The sequence below is a fragment of the Spinacia oleracea genome, chromosome 2 (assembly GCF_020520425.1).
Source record: "Spinacia oleracea cultivar Varoflay chromosome 2, BTI_SOV_V1, whole genome shotgun sequence".
Taxonomy (NCBI): domain Eukaryota; kingdom Viridiplantae; phylum Streptophyta; class Magnoliopsida; order Caryophyllales; family Amaranthaceae; genus Spinacia; species Spinacia oleracea.
Genome location: NC_079488.1, coordinates 98,699,796 through 98,716,687, shown reverse-complemented (window position 1 = coordinate 98,716,687; position 16,892 = coordinate 98,699,796). Strand labels below are relative to the sequence as shown.

The 16,892-nt window shown below is 36.9% G+C and overlaps 1 protein-coding gene across 2 annotated transcripts; it reads left to right on the top strand.

Annotated features, from left to right (window-relative positions):
- The first annotated feature begins 2,053 nt into the window (after positions 1-2,053).
- Positions 2,054-15,386, top strand: LOC110792870 (isoleucine--tRNA ligase, chloroplastic/mitochondrial). 2 transcript variants are annotated; one of them, XM_021997687.2, is made up of 11 exons: positions 2,054-2,278; positions 2,936-3,125; positions 4,211-4,362; positions 4,441-4,542; positions 6,188-6,698; positions 7,294-8,651; positions 9,274-9,399; positions 10,937-11,010; positions 13,398-13,647; positions 14,602-14,781; positions 14,887-15,386. In XM_021997687.2, the coding sequence occupies exons 1-11, from the start codon at positions 2,252-2,254 to the stop codon at positions 15,130-15,132; spliced, it is 3,216 nt and encodes a 1,071-aa protein (XP_021853379.1). In that variant the 5' UTR covers positions 2,054-2,251; the 3' UTR covers positions 15,133-15,386. The 2 variants fall into 2 exon arrangements, with proteins under 2 accessions (XP_021853379.1, XP_021853380.1); XM_021997688.2 differs by having other exon boundaries at positions 2,063-2,278; positions 2,936-3,116.
- Positions 15,387-16,892: the final 1,506 nt, after the last annotated feature.

Genomic DNA, 16,892 nt, shown 5'->3' with positions numbered 1-16,892 from the left:
GCTGTGGCGGCTGACTGGGCGGCGCAGAAGGTATGCATCGGTGGTGGTGATGGTTGACAGTGGTGGGTCGTTGCGTTGGTGGTGCTGTGAGGTAGAGAAGGGGGAGGAAACAGGGGAGGGGCAGGGGATCGCGAGGAGGAGAGAGGGGGAAGGGGGGTCTACGGTGGTTGTGCGATGGTGATTGCGGTGGTGATTGTGGTATTGAACGGAGGCAGATGGTGGACGGTGGTGGCAGTGGCTGCCGGTGGTGGTGGTGGTTTGAATTAAGGAAGAACTAAGGAGTGTTTATTTTCAGTTTTGGAATTGATTTTGGTATCGAAATGTATCAGAAATTTGATGGAATTTGTAATTTAGGTATGATTCTAGAAGGGATAAGGCCTTGGGGCTCAAGCAAATGAATCAAGACTGAATTGGGAGGAAAAGGGGAAGGAAGGAAAATGCTCCTTCTTCTTCTGTACGTGGAGAGCAAGCAGAGAAAGGGAAAAAGGGGTTTTTGGCTCTTCTAAGGGCAATTTGGTAATTTCAAATTTGTTGCTATTTTTGGAAACTACTAGAATTAGAAAAGTTTAGCTAAAATAATTCTTTGTAAAATATTGTTAACGAAAAATAAATAAATTTTCGTTTATAAATTTATCGTTTAAAATAAATCGTAAAACGTTTAAAATAACGAAATTCGATTATTCGTAATTATTTAAAACGAAATCAAGCTAATAAATATTTTTAATTTTAATAAATCAAGTTTAAAAATTTCGGGGTATTACATCATTAGTATATGAGTTTTATTTTAACTTAACAATTTAATATAATCGGTGCATCGCACAGGCTAAAATCTAATTAAATTGTACATGCAACTAAAATAATAATTTATGATCAACTTATGCTGAGTTAAACTACAATTTTATTTATCTAACCTTAAATTTATTCATTTAATACACTTTTTCTTTGTTTATTTTTCATGATTTTTTATTTATTTTCTTTATTATGAAAATTATTTGCGCTATTCACAAATAAGGGATGTTGCTTTTCAATTTCTCCCATGATCCCTTCTTTCTAGATGGAAAGATATACAGAGTATAGGATTGTAGGCTTGTAGTATACCGGAGTATGGTTTACATTGTCATTTGAGTCATTCGTAGACCAGATGATCTTAATAAGGATTACTAGCCTACAAAATCTATAAGAGCATCACCATCAATGAACAAAAGTAAATGTTCATCACATTGTTTCTAACTTTCTCATTCCTTTACATCATCTTCATGAACAATGGTACATCTGCACTAATATGTTAAAACGTAAGGCACAATTGGATAATTATGGCCATAGTAATTATACGATAGTATACATACAAGATTATAACCTTGACCAACAAGCAACGATGGCTAACAAAACTAAGCAAGCTTGACTCACTTGGTAAGAGTCTTACCTTGGTCCCTAGAAGTCAAGGGTACGATTCTTATCAAGTGAGGGTGCTTGGGGAAAGTTTTCTTACCTTACTTACTCCTAAGTAGCAGTCCCGCAAATACTAGACCAAATAATCGTGAATGTTAAGGTATGGTCAACTTCTTTCTCAATGTAGTTGGCATTGACGGGAAAGTGTACATTAAAAAATTATACAGAGTACAAAATTTCAGTGCAAAACACAAACCTAACATTTATTCACAATTCAATCTAAAAAGGTCTTGCTAAATGAATCCTTAAAAGTCTAATTTACGCTCAAAAAAATCATAACAGATTAACGGAAAAATAATATTTGACCTACTATGCATAAGTTTAAATCGAATTACATCCTAGTTTAAACCACCCACTTGGGTACCCGGTTTTCTTTGTCGTATAATTTGAAATCTACGATATTTCTTATTAAAAAAAATAAAAAATCCTAGTTTAAACTTAACTGAAATCCGGGATACGTGTGCATAATGGACCCAGACCGAAAGCCGACCCGGCTAGTCCAATTCGGGTCTATTCAAGACTCTCCCGGTCTCCCCCCGCCCGACCCAACCACCCGACCAGTCCAATTTGTGACTCTCATCTGTTATCCAATGTCAACTAAACTTCATATAGTCCAATTGCAATGTCAGTGACTCAGTGTTCTTGAGGAAATGAAGAAAAACATGGCTGGATAAAGAAGGAAGGGGAGAAAGCGTCTAAAATGGGATTTTAGCGGCGCATCTTCTTATCCTTGAAGAAATATTGGAGCCCCACTTAAGATAATCTTCTAACCCCTATATAAGTCTGCTTGCTTAACAGCCAGATGGCTACCAAAATTTCTTCTTGCAAGGTTATTCTCCCCGAATTTACTTTTTTAGTAATTTATTTCTTGCATTAATTGTATTTTAATGAAAATCATTATCATATGAATTGGGGTGCAAGAAAATTAACGGGTAATTACTAATTAGTGTTGCGGGGTAGCAATTTGGTGATCTTCTTTGATTATATTTGAGCCTGATTTTGATTAATAAACTCAGTAATGTGCTATCTTATGAACTCGTTGAGAAAATTTGCGGTTATTTGATGTATTTTGTATAGTGGGATAACAGTGTGGTAATTTTTATTTGATTACTTTTGGTTAAACATGATTTGGGTTTTACTTTCAAGGTTTAATTTTATGTAACTATTTTGATAAAATTGAATTGGGCTGAATTTTCGAAGTCTTAGTTTTTATGTAATTATTTTGTTAAATTGATTTGATTTTTATTTTCAAGGTCTTAATTTCATGCAATTATTTGTTAAAATTGAATTGGGTTTTAATTTCAAGGTCTTTTTAAGAATGCAATGTTGTATGATAGTGGGCAAGTAAAATTTTGTGGGTACTTTGTGTCTGTATGGTTGAAATTCTGTGTTTTTCAATAAATTGTAGGGTTTTATGAATCGAGTTCTCCCCCTAATTTTTTCGTGTTAAGGAGTATTATGTGCTTACATAGAAATAGCTGTGCAGGTTCTGTCCCAAAGAAATTGCTTGCACAGAGGGGCAACTTGTGTGGGATTGTTTAATTTCAGAGGTAGCTCCGCTGTTAAAATTGCAAATAGATTAACTTATTGTACGCGTACAAGTGGTGTGCATGATCTACCATCTTCGAAGCGAAGATCTCGTGGACCAGTCATGGCAGCAAAGAAAGGTTCTGGTGGTATGCATCTTAATGATCTGAAATTATATTGTATTTGTATGGAAAAATTTCCCCTCAGTTGAATATGTGAAGTTAATTTAATTCCATTTGTAACCATCTATGATTGTGTTATAACGGATGCAAGAAAGATTATAAATAACGTAAAGAAAGAACACAGAAATTTAACGTGGTTCACTAACGATGTGTTAGCTACGTCCATAGGCAGAGGAGAGGAAAGTTTTATTGATCGTGAAGAGTACAGATTATAGGATACAACTGAGTTATGACCTAGGGAGTTTATATAGTACTCTCTAGACAGGTGCGGAAAATCCCAGAAAATAGGCAAAAAACAGATAACCCTAGTCCAGAATAACATATACCGTAAAGTGATCCCCGTGCTAGGGCGTTGTAGGAAGGGGTTTTACCGATTCAAGGCATATTCTAATAGATTGCTATTGAAGTTAATGGTTACTAGGATTCGTTACTTGGTTGGAGCCTGGAGGTCATTGTCAATAGAAGCATTATGTATGATGTCCGTGCCCATCCTCTTCCCAAATATCAGTGATTGTACTTTGCCAAAGGCCTGTTAAGTTTTTTACACTTTTGACATGTCACCATTACAATTTACACCAATTTCTGATCGAGGATACCAGGGGCACACTGAGATATGGGAGTTCAATTCCTCTACATGTGGTTGGTCATGTTTGAAGTTGGGAAGGATTTTCTTAAGTGCTCCTCTCCAAATAGACATATTTCAAAATTTTCATTAACTTTTTAGTGATATCGGTGTTCTTTGATAATTTGGGCCTTCTAATATCTCCTTCTATGTCCATCTCTCCTATCTAATCTCTCTCCCCCCCCCCCCCCCCAAAGGAAAAAAAACCCCGGTTCCTCAATTGAGAGTTTATAACATACTACATCTTTGAAAAATGTCTCTAGGTTGAAATTATGTCTGCTATGTGATGCGTGCTTTGACTTTGTCAATGTACTGAAACTTGGTGTTCTAAGTGTCATTTCATTTACTTAATGGAGTTTTGGTAAATGAAAAGAAATAGTTTCTTTGTTCTTTTCCTTTATTTAATTAGGACATTCTTACCTCCATTCAGGTACAGAACAAGATGGAAAGTACAAAGACACTGTAAATTTGCCTAAGACAACTTTTGGTATGAGGGCCAATTCTGTAGTGAGGGAGCCTGAACTTCAGAAATTGTGGGAAGATAATCAAGTTTTCAAGAGAGTTGCAGAGAGAAATGATGGGGTACGTTCTATTGTTCTACACACTTTCTCTTGTCCTGTCAATTGACACCATTTGACTAATTTTCTCATAATCTGACAGGGTACTTTCATTCTTCATGATGGTCCACCATATGCTAATGGTGATTTACACATTGGGCACGCTCTAAATAAGATTTTAAAGGATATAATCAACAAATATAAGGTATTGTTCTTTTTCATGAAAGGTATTGGCATACATGAGATACACTCATAAGATGGGACTGATACCCTTAGAAATAAACGCCTGTTCTCCTGTTGTTTTCTATTGGCAATAGTAAGAACTAAGAATCCGTCCAAAGTTGTTTTTGGTGACACTTATAATTACTGTTAGTTTAAGTGAATACTTGTGTTTTTCTGTATTTCTTTGAATATATGAGTTAATGCACTTGCCTGCTCAGCGGTTTTGAAAATTTCGAGATACAAGTGTTGTACTTGATATAATACATAATCTATGCCACAAGTGCATCTCTAGCATTGTCAGGGGTGGAGCTTTGTGATAGTGGTTGAGGCAAAGGAAGGAGACAAATGGCATAAAGAAGAAAGAGAAACAGGAGAGGTGAAAGAAGGTAAATATGAGGAAGATAGGGAAATCGGGAAATCTGGACAGGAAACAGAGGAACTAGTAGGATGAGCAGTCAGTTACTATCACTTACCAATGGTATATGTTAAAATAACCTGGTCTGCCAAAAAATGAAGCTAAAATAGGCCACATGGCCATTCGCCTCTGAAAGCATCCTTCCTTCGAACCGGACTACTAGGGTATCTAATCCTGTTCGCTCGCATGCTTTCGCACCCTACGGTCGGTGCAATCCCACAAAGGTCATCGAGCGACCTTAATTACCATAGTTCCGTGAACCCTCACTCCTTCTTTTGCAGCAATATATAGAATCCTCCTACTGCTAGGCTAAAGGAAATATCACTTTTCTAGTCTAGATAACACAACTATTTTGAAAAGTTGATAACTTTGCCCTTCTTACTTCCTGTGGATTATTATTATTTTTTTTCTTTTCTGGAGGCTATGATCAATGTTTATCCCAAACCCGATTTGTAAAATAGGAACGAAGAAATTAGAGAAACAATCTCATTGAATTTGTGAATCCATAAACTGTACCTGAACCCCAATTGTTGATGTGTAATTTATATGCCAAGACCTAAAACAGTTGTTCAGGTCCCTTGAATATTTTGGTTTGTATATTCGATTTTTGGTTTCAGCTTTTATTTTACTGATTTTCTGCACACCGGAGGAGAGAAGCGCTGTTTTAAGTAATTTTTAAGAGACTTTTGGGAGAAGAGTTATGTAGTGTGTTTCTGGTCTCCACTCAGTTTGACATATTCACTTTGGCAGATGGCTTTTGTTGATTTTTTTAAATCTACTATTCGATATTTCTAGGTGAAAGCTTTACTGAACAGAATTGATATTGCAAAAATCAGTCTTGCCTAATGCATTCTCGTGCTTAAGAGAGCATTGGATACCGGAAATTATTCTTATTCATTTTTTTTTGTGATACAATATATGTGCTTGGAGATTAGTGGAGATCAGAGTAATTTTCAGCTACTTCTTAACGTTTTCAAGTGAAACTTAAAGATGTGTAATCTTTGGGGAGGAAAAAGAAGATATACATTGTATTAAATGCTGTCATTGCTATATTATGTCTATCACTGGAAAGAGATTACACGAGTTTTCAGAAGCTTCTTTGTCTAATTTACCTTGAAATCCTAACCATCTTGCATTTATGTGTAGTATTCCCTTTGGATTTGTTACTAGTCTTCCTTGGTAATAACTTTCTTCTTCAACATTCTCTTTGCAGCTTCTTCAAAATCACGAGGTTCATTATATCCCTGGTTGGGATTGTCATGGCCTTCCAATTGAGTTGAAAGTTTTGCAGTCAATGAATCAAGAATCCAGGAAAGAGCTCACACCATTAAAACTGCGAGCTAAGGCAGCCAAATTCGCTAAAGAGACTGTTAAAAACCAGATGGCTTCATTTAAACGCTATGGAGTCTGGGCATCTTGGGAGAAGCCTTATTTGACTCTTGATCCTGCTTATGAAGCTGCCCAAATTGAAGTTTTTGGCCAGATGGCCCTTAAGGAGTATATCTATAGGGGCAGAAAACCCGTTCACTGGAGTCCCTCATCACGAACAGCTTTGGCAGAGGCTGAATTGGAATACCCTGAAGGACATGTTTCAAAGAGCATATATGCCAGTTTTAGAGTGGTTGAATTGTCTTCAACTTCTTATAGCTTATTAGAGGAATTCCTTCCAGACTTGCGCTTGGCTATATGGACGACAACTCCATGGACCATTCCAGCCAATGCAGGTGAATTTTTTTCCCCCTTTCTCCGGTAATTAAAAGGCAACCAAGGGAAGTCACCCATTTACAGAAAGGAGGCGCGGGGACAAAACACATAGTTTTTAGGCGTGTCAACACTGTCAAGTTCACTTCACAACTAAAATTAGGTTTAGATTAGTCTAGATTAAATCAGAAGTTGATATAAAGTTCAGATAAGTCCTACTATGTTCAGATAAGGGGAATTCTGGTGAAAAGAACGAGTCATTATTTTTCATAGTCAAGGTCCATTCATCCATTGTTATGTCTGAATATAAAAATGGGAATAATGATTAAGATTCTCTTGATCAATGGTTTCCAGTAGTCCAATTCAAGTTCTAATATGAATTCTCCACCCTCAAGAAATTAAAAACACATCCTCATTCACACTCCCTCTCCTTGATATCCAAACATAAGAGGTGGAAGATTACTCACTTTCTTGTTACCAACTGCTCTGTACCCCCCTGCTTCAAAACTCGCTAATACACTTATGTGGATGCAACTAAACTCATGCATGCTCTTTTTAGTAAAATATATTTTGTGCATTGATCTTTGGCAATGTATATTTGCTTTTTCCCATGTGCAGCTGTTGCGGTAAATGCGAAACTCAATTATTCCGTAGTTGAATTACTCTTACCGGAAGAAGCTGTTTTAGTGTCTCCTTCAAATGGAAAGAAAAGGTTCGGTCGCATTTTGGGAGAATTGAAGAAACCTTATCTTTTAGTAGCCACAGATCTTGTAGAAACCTTGGAAGAAAAATGGGGAGTGAAGCTCCTTGTCAAGCGAACTTTTTTGGGGTCAGATATAGAGAACTGCAAATATTCTCATCCAATTGATAAACGAGAATGCCCAGTGGTGGTTGGAGGTGACTATATCACGACAGAGTCAGGAACTGGACTCGTACACACAGCTCCTGGTCATGGCCAGGAGGATTATGTAACTGGCCTGAAATATAAGTTGCCTATTTTATCACCTGTGGATGATGACGGAAAGTTCACAGCAGAAGCTGGACAGTTCTGTGGGCTAGATGTACTCGGGGATGGCAATGTGGCCGTTGTAAATTACTTGGACGAATGTTCATCACTTGTGATTGAAGAACCATACAGGCACAAATATCCCTATGATTGGCGAACCAAAAAGCCTACTATATTCAGAGCCACTGAACAGTGGTTTGCATCGGTAGAAGGGTTCCGACAGGCAGCTTTGGATGCAATTAGCAAGGTGATGTGGATCCCAGCTCAGGCAGAAAATAGGATATGCACTATGACCGTAAGCCGCTCTGACTGGTGTATTTCTAGACAGAGAACATGGGGCGTCCCAATTCCTGTTTTCTACCATAAAGTGTCAAAGGAACCTTTAATGAATCAAGAGACTATTAATCATATCAAGTCTATTGTATCTCAGAAGGGAAGTGATGCTTGGTGGTACATGACTGTTGAAGAATTACTTCCTGAAAGTTATCGTGATAAAGCATCGGAATATGAGAAGGGATTCGATACCATGGATGTTTGGTTTGACTCTGGCTCGTCTTGGGCTGCCGTTTTGCAGAAAAGAGAAGGTCTCAGCCTTCCTGCAGACTTGTATCTTGAAGGGTCAGATCAGCATCGTGGGTGGTTTCAAAGTTCATTGTTAACTAGTGTTGCAACTAGAGGAATTGCTCCGTATTCTGGTGTAATAACACATGGATTTGTACTGGATGAGAAGGGTTTAAAAATGAGTAAGTCAGTGGGTAATGTTGTAGATCCTCGCATTGTGATTGAAGGTGGTAAAAACCAAAAGGAATCACCAGCTTATGGAGCAGATGTCCTCAGACTTTGGGTGTCTAGTGTAGACTATACAGGGGATATGTTGATCGGAGGGCAGATTCTTCGTCAAATGTCTGACATATATCGAAAGCTTCGTGGAACTCTGCGGTATCTTCTGGGAAACCTGAACGATTGGAAGGTATCTGTAGCAACTTGTTCACCTTAGCATTACAGTCATAGAGAAAAAGCTTTCGTAGCCTCTTATAGTAGAGTCTCTTGTCTCTTAATACTCTTGAAGCTGTCAAAAGAGATCTAGAGTTTTTATATATTTGGTGGTTCAATTTCAGTCTTATTCTTCAGGATAGGTTCTGTATTGCATTTTATATCGTCGTGTGCTTCAAGCATGTCAGCATGTATATGATGGTCTGATGAGTTGGTTGAGGATGAGATGGATACCGATGTGTGGCAGACAGTATGGTGCTTAGGGGTCTACACGTGGGCATATGACTTGGTGTGGTTGCATTGCATTCCATATGTCTCAGGGATCTATAATTTCTCTCTTTATTTCTAGGGGAAGGTTGCGCACGTGCTACGTTGCATGCTAGCATGATCTTGATTTATTCTGTTGCTTTGCATATGGAAGAACCAGTATATAAGTGTACAATTGGATATGGGTTTCTGTGTTCTGTTTTCATCAATTTGATATGTGCCAGTTTAAGTTTTCTTATTCCTGTTTTCCGACTCCCCCAGCATAATTTATTTCCTTTTTTCTAAAACATTTATCTCTTTCTAATATTGTCTATATTTTTTTTTCTATGCAGGCAGAGAATACTGTTTCTTACAACGATCTGCCAATGATTGATCGACATGCACTCTTTCAGCTGGAAACTGTTGTCAAGAACATTACCGAGAGTTATGATAAGTACCAATTTTTCAAAATATTTCAGGTATGTAATATCTTATTGGAACCAAGACGTTTGTTCCTGATTAAATTGATAAATTATTTAAGTCAAGTAAATCTAAGAGAACTGGCAAAAAAAGAGATCTGGAGCAGGTAGGGTGCTGCTTTATTAATTTTTGATAGATTAATTATTCACAGGGACACATAATTCAATTTCTCGTGATGCCACCAATTAAGATCCACATTATAGTTTGTGCTCCATAGACAGATATTGCACCTTTACGTTTGAGTTGGACTTTGAGAACAAGAGCGTTTTGAAACCAAGATGGCTTTTAAGAGAATTCTGTCAAATACATAGACCATACTCACCATAGTTATAACTTATAACTATGACCCCCCCCCCCCTCGAATTCAATGTACGTAACATGTTTCATCCAAACGCTAAAGAAGTGCCTTGATGAACTTCTGATCTTTCTCTTGTCTGTATGTACATCATCAGATGAATTGTTTAGATAGTTTTCATAAAGAACCAAGATACTTTGTTTCTCTTTTATTCTTATTTTTGGACTGTATAGACCACAACTCAGTAGCTGGATTTTATTATAAGAGGATTAAGTTCAGGCGCTTCGTTTGAAGTCACTAGTTCTTCATGTAAGTTGGAACGAAATTCTATCAAACAGGCGGACAATTTTATGTGTGTCTTTTGGAGTTTGGTTGAACCCTCTGGTGGAGTCCAGTCCTCCAGAGGTCACCTAAAAAAGCACGAACTATGATCCTAGTTGAACCTGAAATACTAGTTCTTCATGTAAGTTGGAACAAATTTCTATCTAATAGGAGGACAATTTATGTGTCGCTTTGGAGTTTGCTAGAACCCTCTGGTGGAGTCCAGTCCTCCAGAGGTCTCCTACAAAAACACGAATAACGATCCTAGTTGAACTTGAAATACTATGATTCTACCTTTGGGATTTGACAAACCCTCGACCGGGCTTCCTGCGATTTTTGCTTGTCATAGGGTAAAACCTTGTATGTAGAACTCACAACATAATAGCAATGTAAGATAATTTTTCAAGTTGACGGGGTGATTGGATGATGAAACTAGAGATTTTAATCTCGCACCCTGTTGAGTAAGCAGTAAGGTGTTTTGGTGAACCTTACTTGTTTTGGTGAACCCTGTTGAGTAAGCATATTTAATCATCCTGGTTTACAACTTAACAACGCAAATCATTCTGACCTAGATGCAGTGTACATTGGTGCATCAATAATGAGTTGATAGTTCTTCTAGACTCTAGTTTTGAACCCTGGATAGAGGCAGTAAACTGTTACTTCGTGTGAGAACGAGCACTGGGCATGCTGATGTTTAAATATGAACCAGAAAGAAAACCAACATTTGCATTATGAATTAGCTGCTTTTTTTTTGAATGCAATGAGGTTTTGACTCCTGAATTGCTGTTGTGGTTTGTCCCTGTAACATTGGTAGGGTCTACAATGAGGTGTTAGTCCCCTGGTTCTTGAATATTACTTTTGTGCTCTCAAGTATACTGCTGCTGATTAATTTTTTTGCCGTGTTGTTTGACCTATTTCAGACTATTCAACGGTTTGTGATTGTTGATCTCTCAAATTTTTATTTTGATGTTGCTAAAGATCGTCTGTATACTGGGTAAGAATCTCTCCGCATGTCCAAATATATCCCCCGTTTTCCACTTTGATTTTATTTGTTTCATTTCACTGCTGTGATTGAGTGTCTTGTTTCATTTCCTGGCGCGAGATATTGAAGAGATCATATTTCATTTTTTTTGATATGGTGGGTGGAGGAGAGGGGGGACTTGGTCCAGCATATTGCTTCAACATAGTTTATGCAAAAATCTTGCAGTTGGCCATTGCTGTTAAATCAAGCTGCCGAAGTAGAACCCTTGGACTTAATCAAATCTTGAAGTAACAGTGAGGGCTGAGTGATTATTAATTCAGTGGACTGCTTGTTTTTGTTTTTACATTCTTCTAACCTCATAATAAAGCTCTTGTTTCAAAGTTATTACTTCCTCCGTTTTAGAATACCTGACTTACTTTCCTAAAAGGAAATATCACAACACTTGACGACGTATACTTTAAATGGATTTTTTTCAACTACAAAAGTACACACTTACCCTGTTTAACCAATATTATTTTAATAATTACCTCTCTTTCCTACACTTAACTGACCCCACCCCCTTTCCTAATAAACCCCTCCCTATTCTCAACTCAACCTTAAACTCACGACCACCCTACCCTTTAAAACCACCATGCGGGGCCATGCCCATAACCCACAAGGCCACAACTACCTTCTCCCTTGTAACTACCACTCACCCCACAACCACCCTCCCCATTGAAACCACCACTCACCCCACACTCACTTGATAATCACCGCTCTCCCTACCTATGTGTTGAGACAGGGAGGGCGGTGATTTTCAGAAGGGGTGGATCGAGATAGATGGAGGCATCCGCAGCCGTATGTGTTGAAGATAAGGAAGCCGTAGTCGGTGGCAGCGGAGAATCTAGCAGGTGAAATCTTGGTTGAAGCCTTGAAGGAGAGAGAGAAGTTGTGGTGGGGAGAAGGTGGACAGCAGGGAGGAATGGTGGGGTTCAGTGGGTGTGGGGACTGGTGGGTGTGGACGTGTGGTAGGGGTGGATTGGTAGTTTAATTAATCAATTGATTAAGTTATCCCATGTGCTTCACCACTTTTCTTTAGAGGAATTTTGCTTTACTACTTAACAAAAGTTATTAAATTACCCACTACACTTTCTCAGTTACTTCTCTCCTTAAGTATTGTGCCAAGGGCTATCAGTCAAGTAAAAAGAAACGGATGGAGTATTATTTTGATAAGAAGTTATTATCATGATACTATTATTATGACTTGGAATTTTGATCCTAATTCTTTCCCTTCCAAATACACTTTCTTCAAGGTTGATTTTTAGTTTCAAGCATGGGGCTTAAGACAGTTCAATAGTGTCAGTTTGCTTTATTTTTTGTTTTTGTTTTTATTTTTGATAAGGAAAGAAAACCAAGTAAGACCCGTAGTGAGGGCCAACCTAACTCATCCTTGCAGATGATGAGGGAAAGGGAAGGGTCAAAAGACGAAAACCAAAATCGACATAGAAATACAAGAGCTTCCTTTTTCCGCCAAGAAGTCCGCCGCTTTATAACATACTCTATAAGCTATAAAAGTATTTTAAAATTGCATAAAAACGGTTTGGTTTATTGGCGGGTAGCGGCGTAGCGGGGAGGTACAACCTCAAAACCATCCTTGATTTGTACCCCACCACCAAAACCGGACCTCCACCCATCCTCGTCTAACTAGGGCAGACGCGAAGCAGGTAAACCTTTCCCGTTGACATCCCTCACCCTTGTATTGATGTAGAATTGCTGAACTTCCCCTCAAAATAATTTTTTTTTGTAGACATGTTTAATGTGACTTGACTACAACAATTGAACTTCTTTCCCCTTCAAATTCTCCTGGTTGTTGTTAGGGCCTGTTGCTCCTGTTCAATATTTCAACGGTTATATGTTACAAGTTGTATAATAAAATCATATTTTCCCTAAACTTTTTAAACCAATAAAAGAATACTTGAAAGTTGAAACTACTTTTTCCTAAACTTTGATTTTGTTTTTCAGAAATAAAGTGAACTTAATACTTAAAAGGGTACTAAACATAGTTGGTCCAGGATTTTATAGCTGCGTTTACACTTTGTTTGGATAAGCAAAAATGGAGAGAAAAAGAGGGAAGGGAAAGGGAGGGGAACAAGCTCCCTTGTTTTGGATAAAAGGTTAGGAGAGAGGGAGGGATGAATTTGCCCTCCCTATTTAATAAAAACCGTCATTGGGGAAAATGGAGCTCACTTTCGCCCTCTCTTTCTTTCCCCTCTTTCTCTCCCGTTCCTTTCCCGTCTGACTTGCTATCCGAACACACCGTTGGTGGTGCTGTTGCATTGTGTTTTCCCTATGTTAAATTTAAGATGTTGTTATAGAGTAGAAATCTTCTCTAACTATCACTGAATGTGGACCTTGTATAGGGGATTGACGAGCTTTACAAGAAAAAGTTGCCAGACTGTTCTGGCAGCACATCTTCTTTCAATTGTGAGGGTAATTGCTCCAATATTGCCACATTTAGCTGAGGATGTGTGGCAGAATCTTCCGTTCCAGTTTTCTAATGATGATGGCTCCATTGCAAAATTTGTTTTTGAGTCAAGTTGGCCAGCGTTAAACGAGCAGTGGCTTGCTTTTCCCGATGAAGAAGTACAATTCTGGTCTACATTTCTGGAGGTAATTTTCTTAACACAGCATGAAAGCCTAGTGTAAGTGGGGGTTTTAGAATACGTATAATAGCCTAGGTGTACACAGATGACTTCGTACCTGCCAATGTTCCCTCTTTCACTTTTTTATTACAAAGCTGATTGCTAAATGATGTTACTGTGCACCAATTACTAATATTCTGCTTTGAATTAGAAATGAGTTTCCTCTAGAGTAAGATTCTTAATACGAAGTATTATATTTATTAATCATCTTATTTGGAACTTGGGTTCTGTTTGTTTTGACGGAAAACACCTTTTCGGTAAATAATTTTTCCATTTCCGTTTGTTTGTTTTGTTAAGAGTGGAAAACAATTTTCCCAAAGGTGGAAAACAACTTTCTCTAGGGGGAAATCAACTTTCCTTTTGAAAAGAAGGAATGCCACATTTCCCCATCTATTCTCTTACATTTCCGTTTCTCTCCCCTCATTTCCACTTCTATGTTCTTTTTGTTTATAATTTTTCTTATAAGGAAACAAACAAGGAAAATTATTTTCCCTTGAATATCATTTTCCATGGAAAATCATTTTCCATGGAAAATCATTTTCCTTCGAAAATGTTTTGAAACAAATGGAGCCTTAAGGCTCCCAAACTTGTAGTTTCTAGTTAGTTTTTCTGTTAAATTTATGTCTAGAATCTAGACCGCTTTTATATGGGGCATTCGAAAGACTATTGAATTAATTTAAGTAAGTAAAAATTAGTTTTAGTCGGTAAAAATAATTTCATTTCAGGTGAAGAGAACAGTGCCTTAATACTCATACAACTAAAAAATTAAGGGTTTGAGTTCTATGACTCTGACCATGTTTGAGCTACTCTTGTGGCATTGACTCTGACCGTGTTTTCTACTTTTTTAGTCTGCATGTATATGTGTGTACTTATTTTCTACCTAAACAATCTAATATCTTAAAATAAACATGAATATTTGCAGTTGAGAACTGAGGTAAATAAGGTACTGGAATTAGCTCGAACTGAGAAGTTAATTGGGTCGAGCTTAGAAGCAAAGGTTTATATTCACACCCCGGATGCAAGCCTTTCCAACAGATTACATGAGATGTGTGAAGCAGAGATCGATGCTGATTCACTTCATCATCTCTTTATTACCTCCCAGGTAATTTCACATCTTTATAGGGTAGATATTCTTTTCTCTTGTTTTGTTGTGTAATTTAAAGTTTCAAATTTATTTACTCAGTTAATAATTGGATTATATATACAGGCCGAGATTATTTCGTGTATGGAGGACATTCCTAGTGGGAAAATACCATACACAGGGGAGTATGTTGTTCAAGGAAGTGATAAAAAGGTCTGGATTGGTGTGTCAAGAGCACAAGGCTCAAAATGTGAAAGATGCTGGAATTACTCAACACAAGTTGGTTCCTTCACCGAGCATCCGACTCTTTGTCCTCGCTGCTATAACGTTGTAGGCGTTCAGCCGATTCCTGAACTAGCTGCTGCCACTTGAAAATTTGAAGAGGATTGCTCGGTTTATTTCTTGAGTAGCCATTGTTTCTTGGGTGCGTTTTGCCTCAAATAGATTTTTTGTAGTTGCAAAGTATTTAATAGTTGGTAATTGATCTCACTCTACTGTGATTAGATGGTTATAGTTTGGTTATCATAAAGCAACAGGTATTGAACATTTTGTACAGGATGATTTTATACAAAGTAATACTCAATAAGTATCAGGAAAAAAATATATTCTGTAGTGGTGTTATCTTACATGTGTCATTTCCTAGGAGTATGGTTTTCCCAATTTTCTTTGTTTTTGGTAAGGGGTGGAAAATAATTTTCTCAAAGTGGACAACATTTTCCTTTTGAAGGGAAAGGAACTCCGATTTTTCCTTAGGTACTCTCTTACATTTTTATTTCCTCCTCCCATCCATTATTTTGAGAATACTAAAAAAACTCATACAAATACCAATAGTTTTTTTTCTTTTTATTTGAGAGAGAAAAAAAAAAAAACTATTCAGATTCCAGAGAGCGTATTAATATTAAGGTGGACAACAACCGTGTATGGTTTTTGTTAAAGGCTTATATTCATGTGCAGGAAGTGATTCAATGTCGGATGCACGTTTGTTTCTTTTTGTAACTTTCATTTTGAGATAATTGTACATTCGCATTACCATCTACTGTACGCTGAAAATTTATATATGACCGTCTTATGTACTCCGTATATGACTAACTTATTATCGAACAATTATACTTTTTAACGAATAGTGAATCAAGATCATATAGTTATATTCTACTATTATTAATTACACGGGTAAAGTACACTAATGGTGCTTAAACTTTCATGGTTCAATTTAGTCCCTCGGGTTTCAAAAGGGTATGTTTAGTCCCTCAAAATCGATGGAAACCTCTGACTTTGCTAACGGTGTTAGTTTTTCCGTTAAGTCTATTAAATGAAAAGGATGTTAAAATATTAATCTAGAAAAATCTAAATAATATGTTTGTAAAAATCTAATAGTGAAATGTATTGTGTAGAAAAATCTAGAAATATGATTGTAAATTATAATCTAGAATAATCTTAGGAAATGTCTAGAATTATCCTAAGAAAAATCTAGTTAGAAAAATCTAGATAAATAACAAGTGTAGAAAAATCTAGAATTTAGGATACAACCACTATAAATAGGTTGTATGTGCATAAATTGAGAGGTGAGCCAATTAAGAGAGCTCCCACAAAATATGAGAGGTAGAAACAATTGTTCTACCACAGCAAATAGTGTTGTATAATTCTTATTAATGTAGTCAATGATAAAAATGAAATTTTGTTACATTATTCAGGTCCATCAAAACTTCCGCGTGCGTCCTCTAATTTCTATCAAAGGAAAATAAAATAAAAGCACCAAAAGACAAACAAATTTAAACGGACCTTTTTCGGTGTCCCAAAATGTTTTTAAAATTTTACTTTTATATTATCTTATAAATGTTTAAGATTCTACCAAAATTTGTCACCAATTAAATTCATTGGGTCATTTTATCTCACCAACTTTTTAAATGGGACATTAAAATTTTCTCATTTCCTAATATCTGAATTTTGATAAAAGTGAAAACATTATAAATAAACGTAATTTGACTTGTTTAAAAAAAATAGAGAAATTCCAATACACATTAATGAGTCGTTAAAATACGTGTAAAATATACAAAAAAAAGTAAAAATTACTCCATCTGTCTCCTTTTGTTCTTTACATTTTCCTTTGTGGGTGTCCCAAAATGTTCTTTACA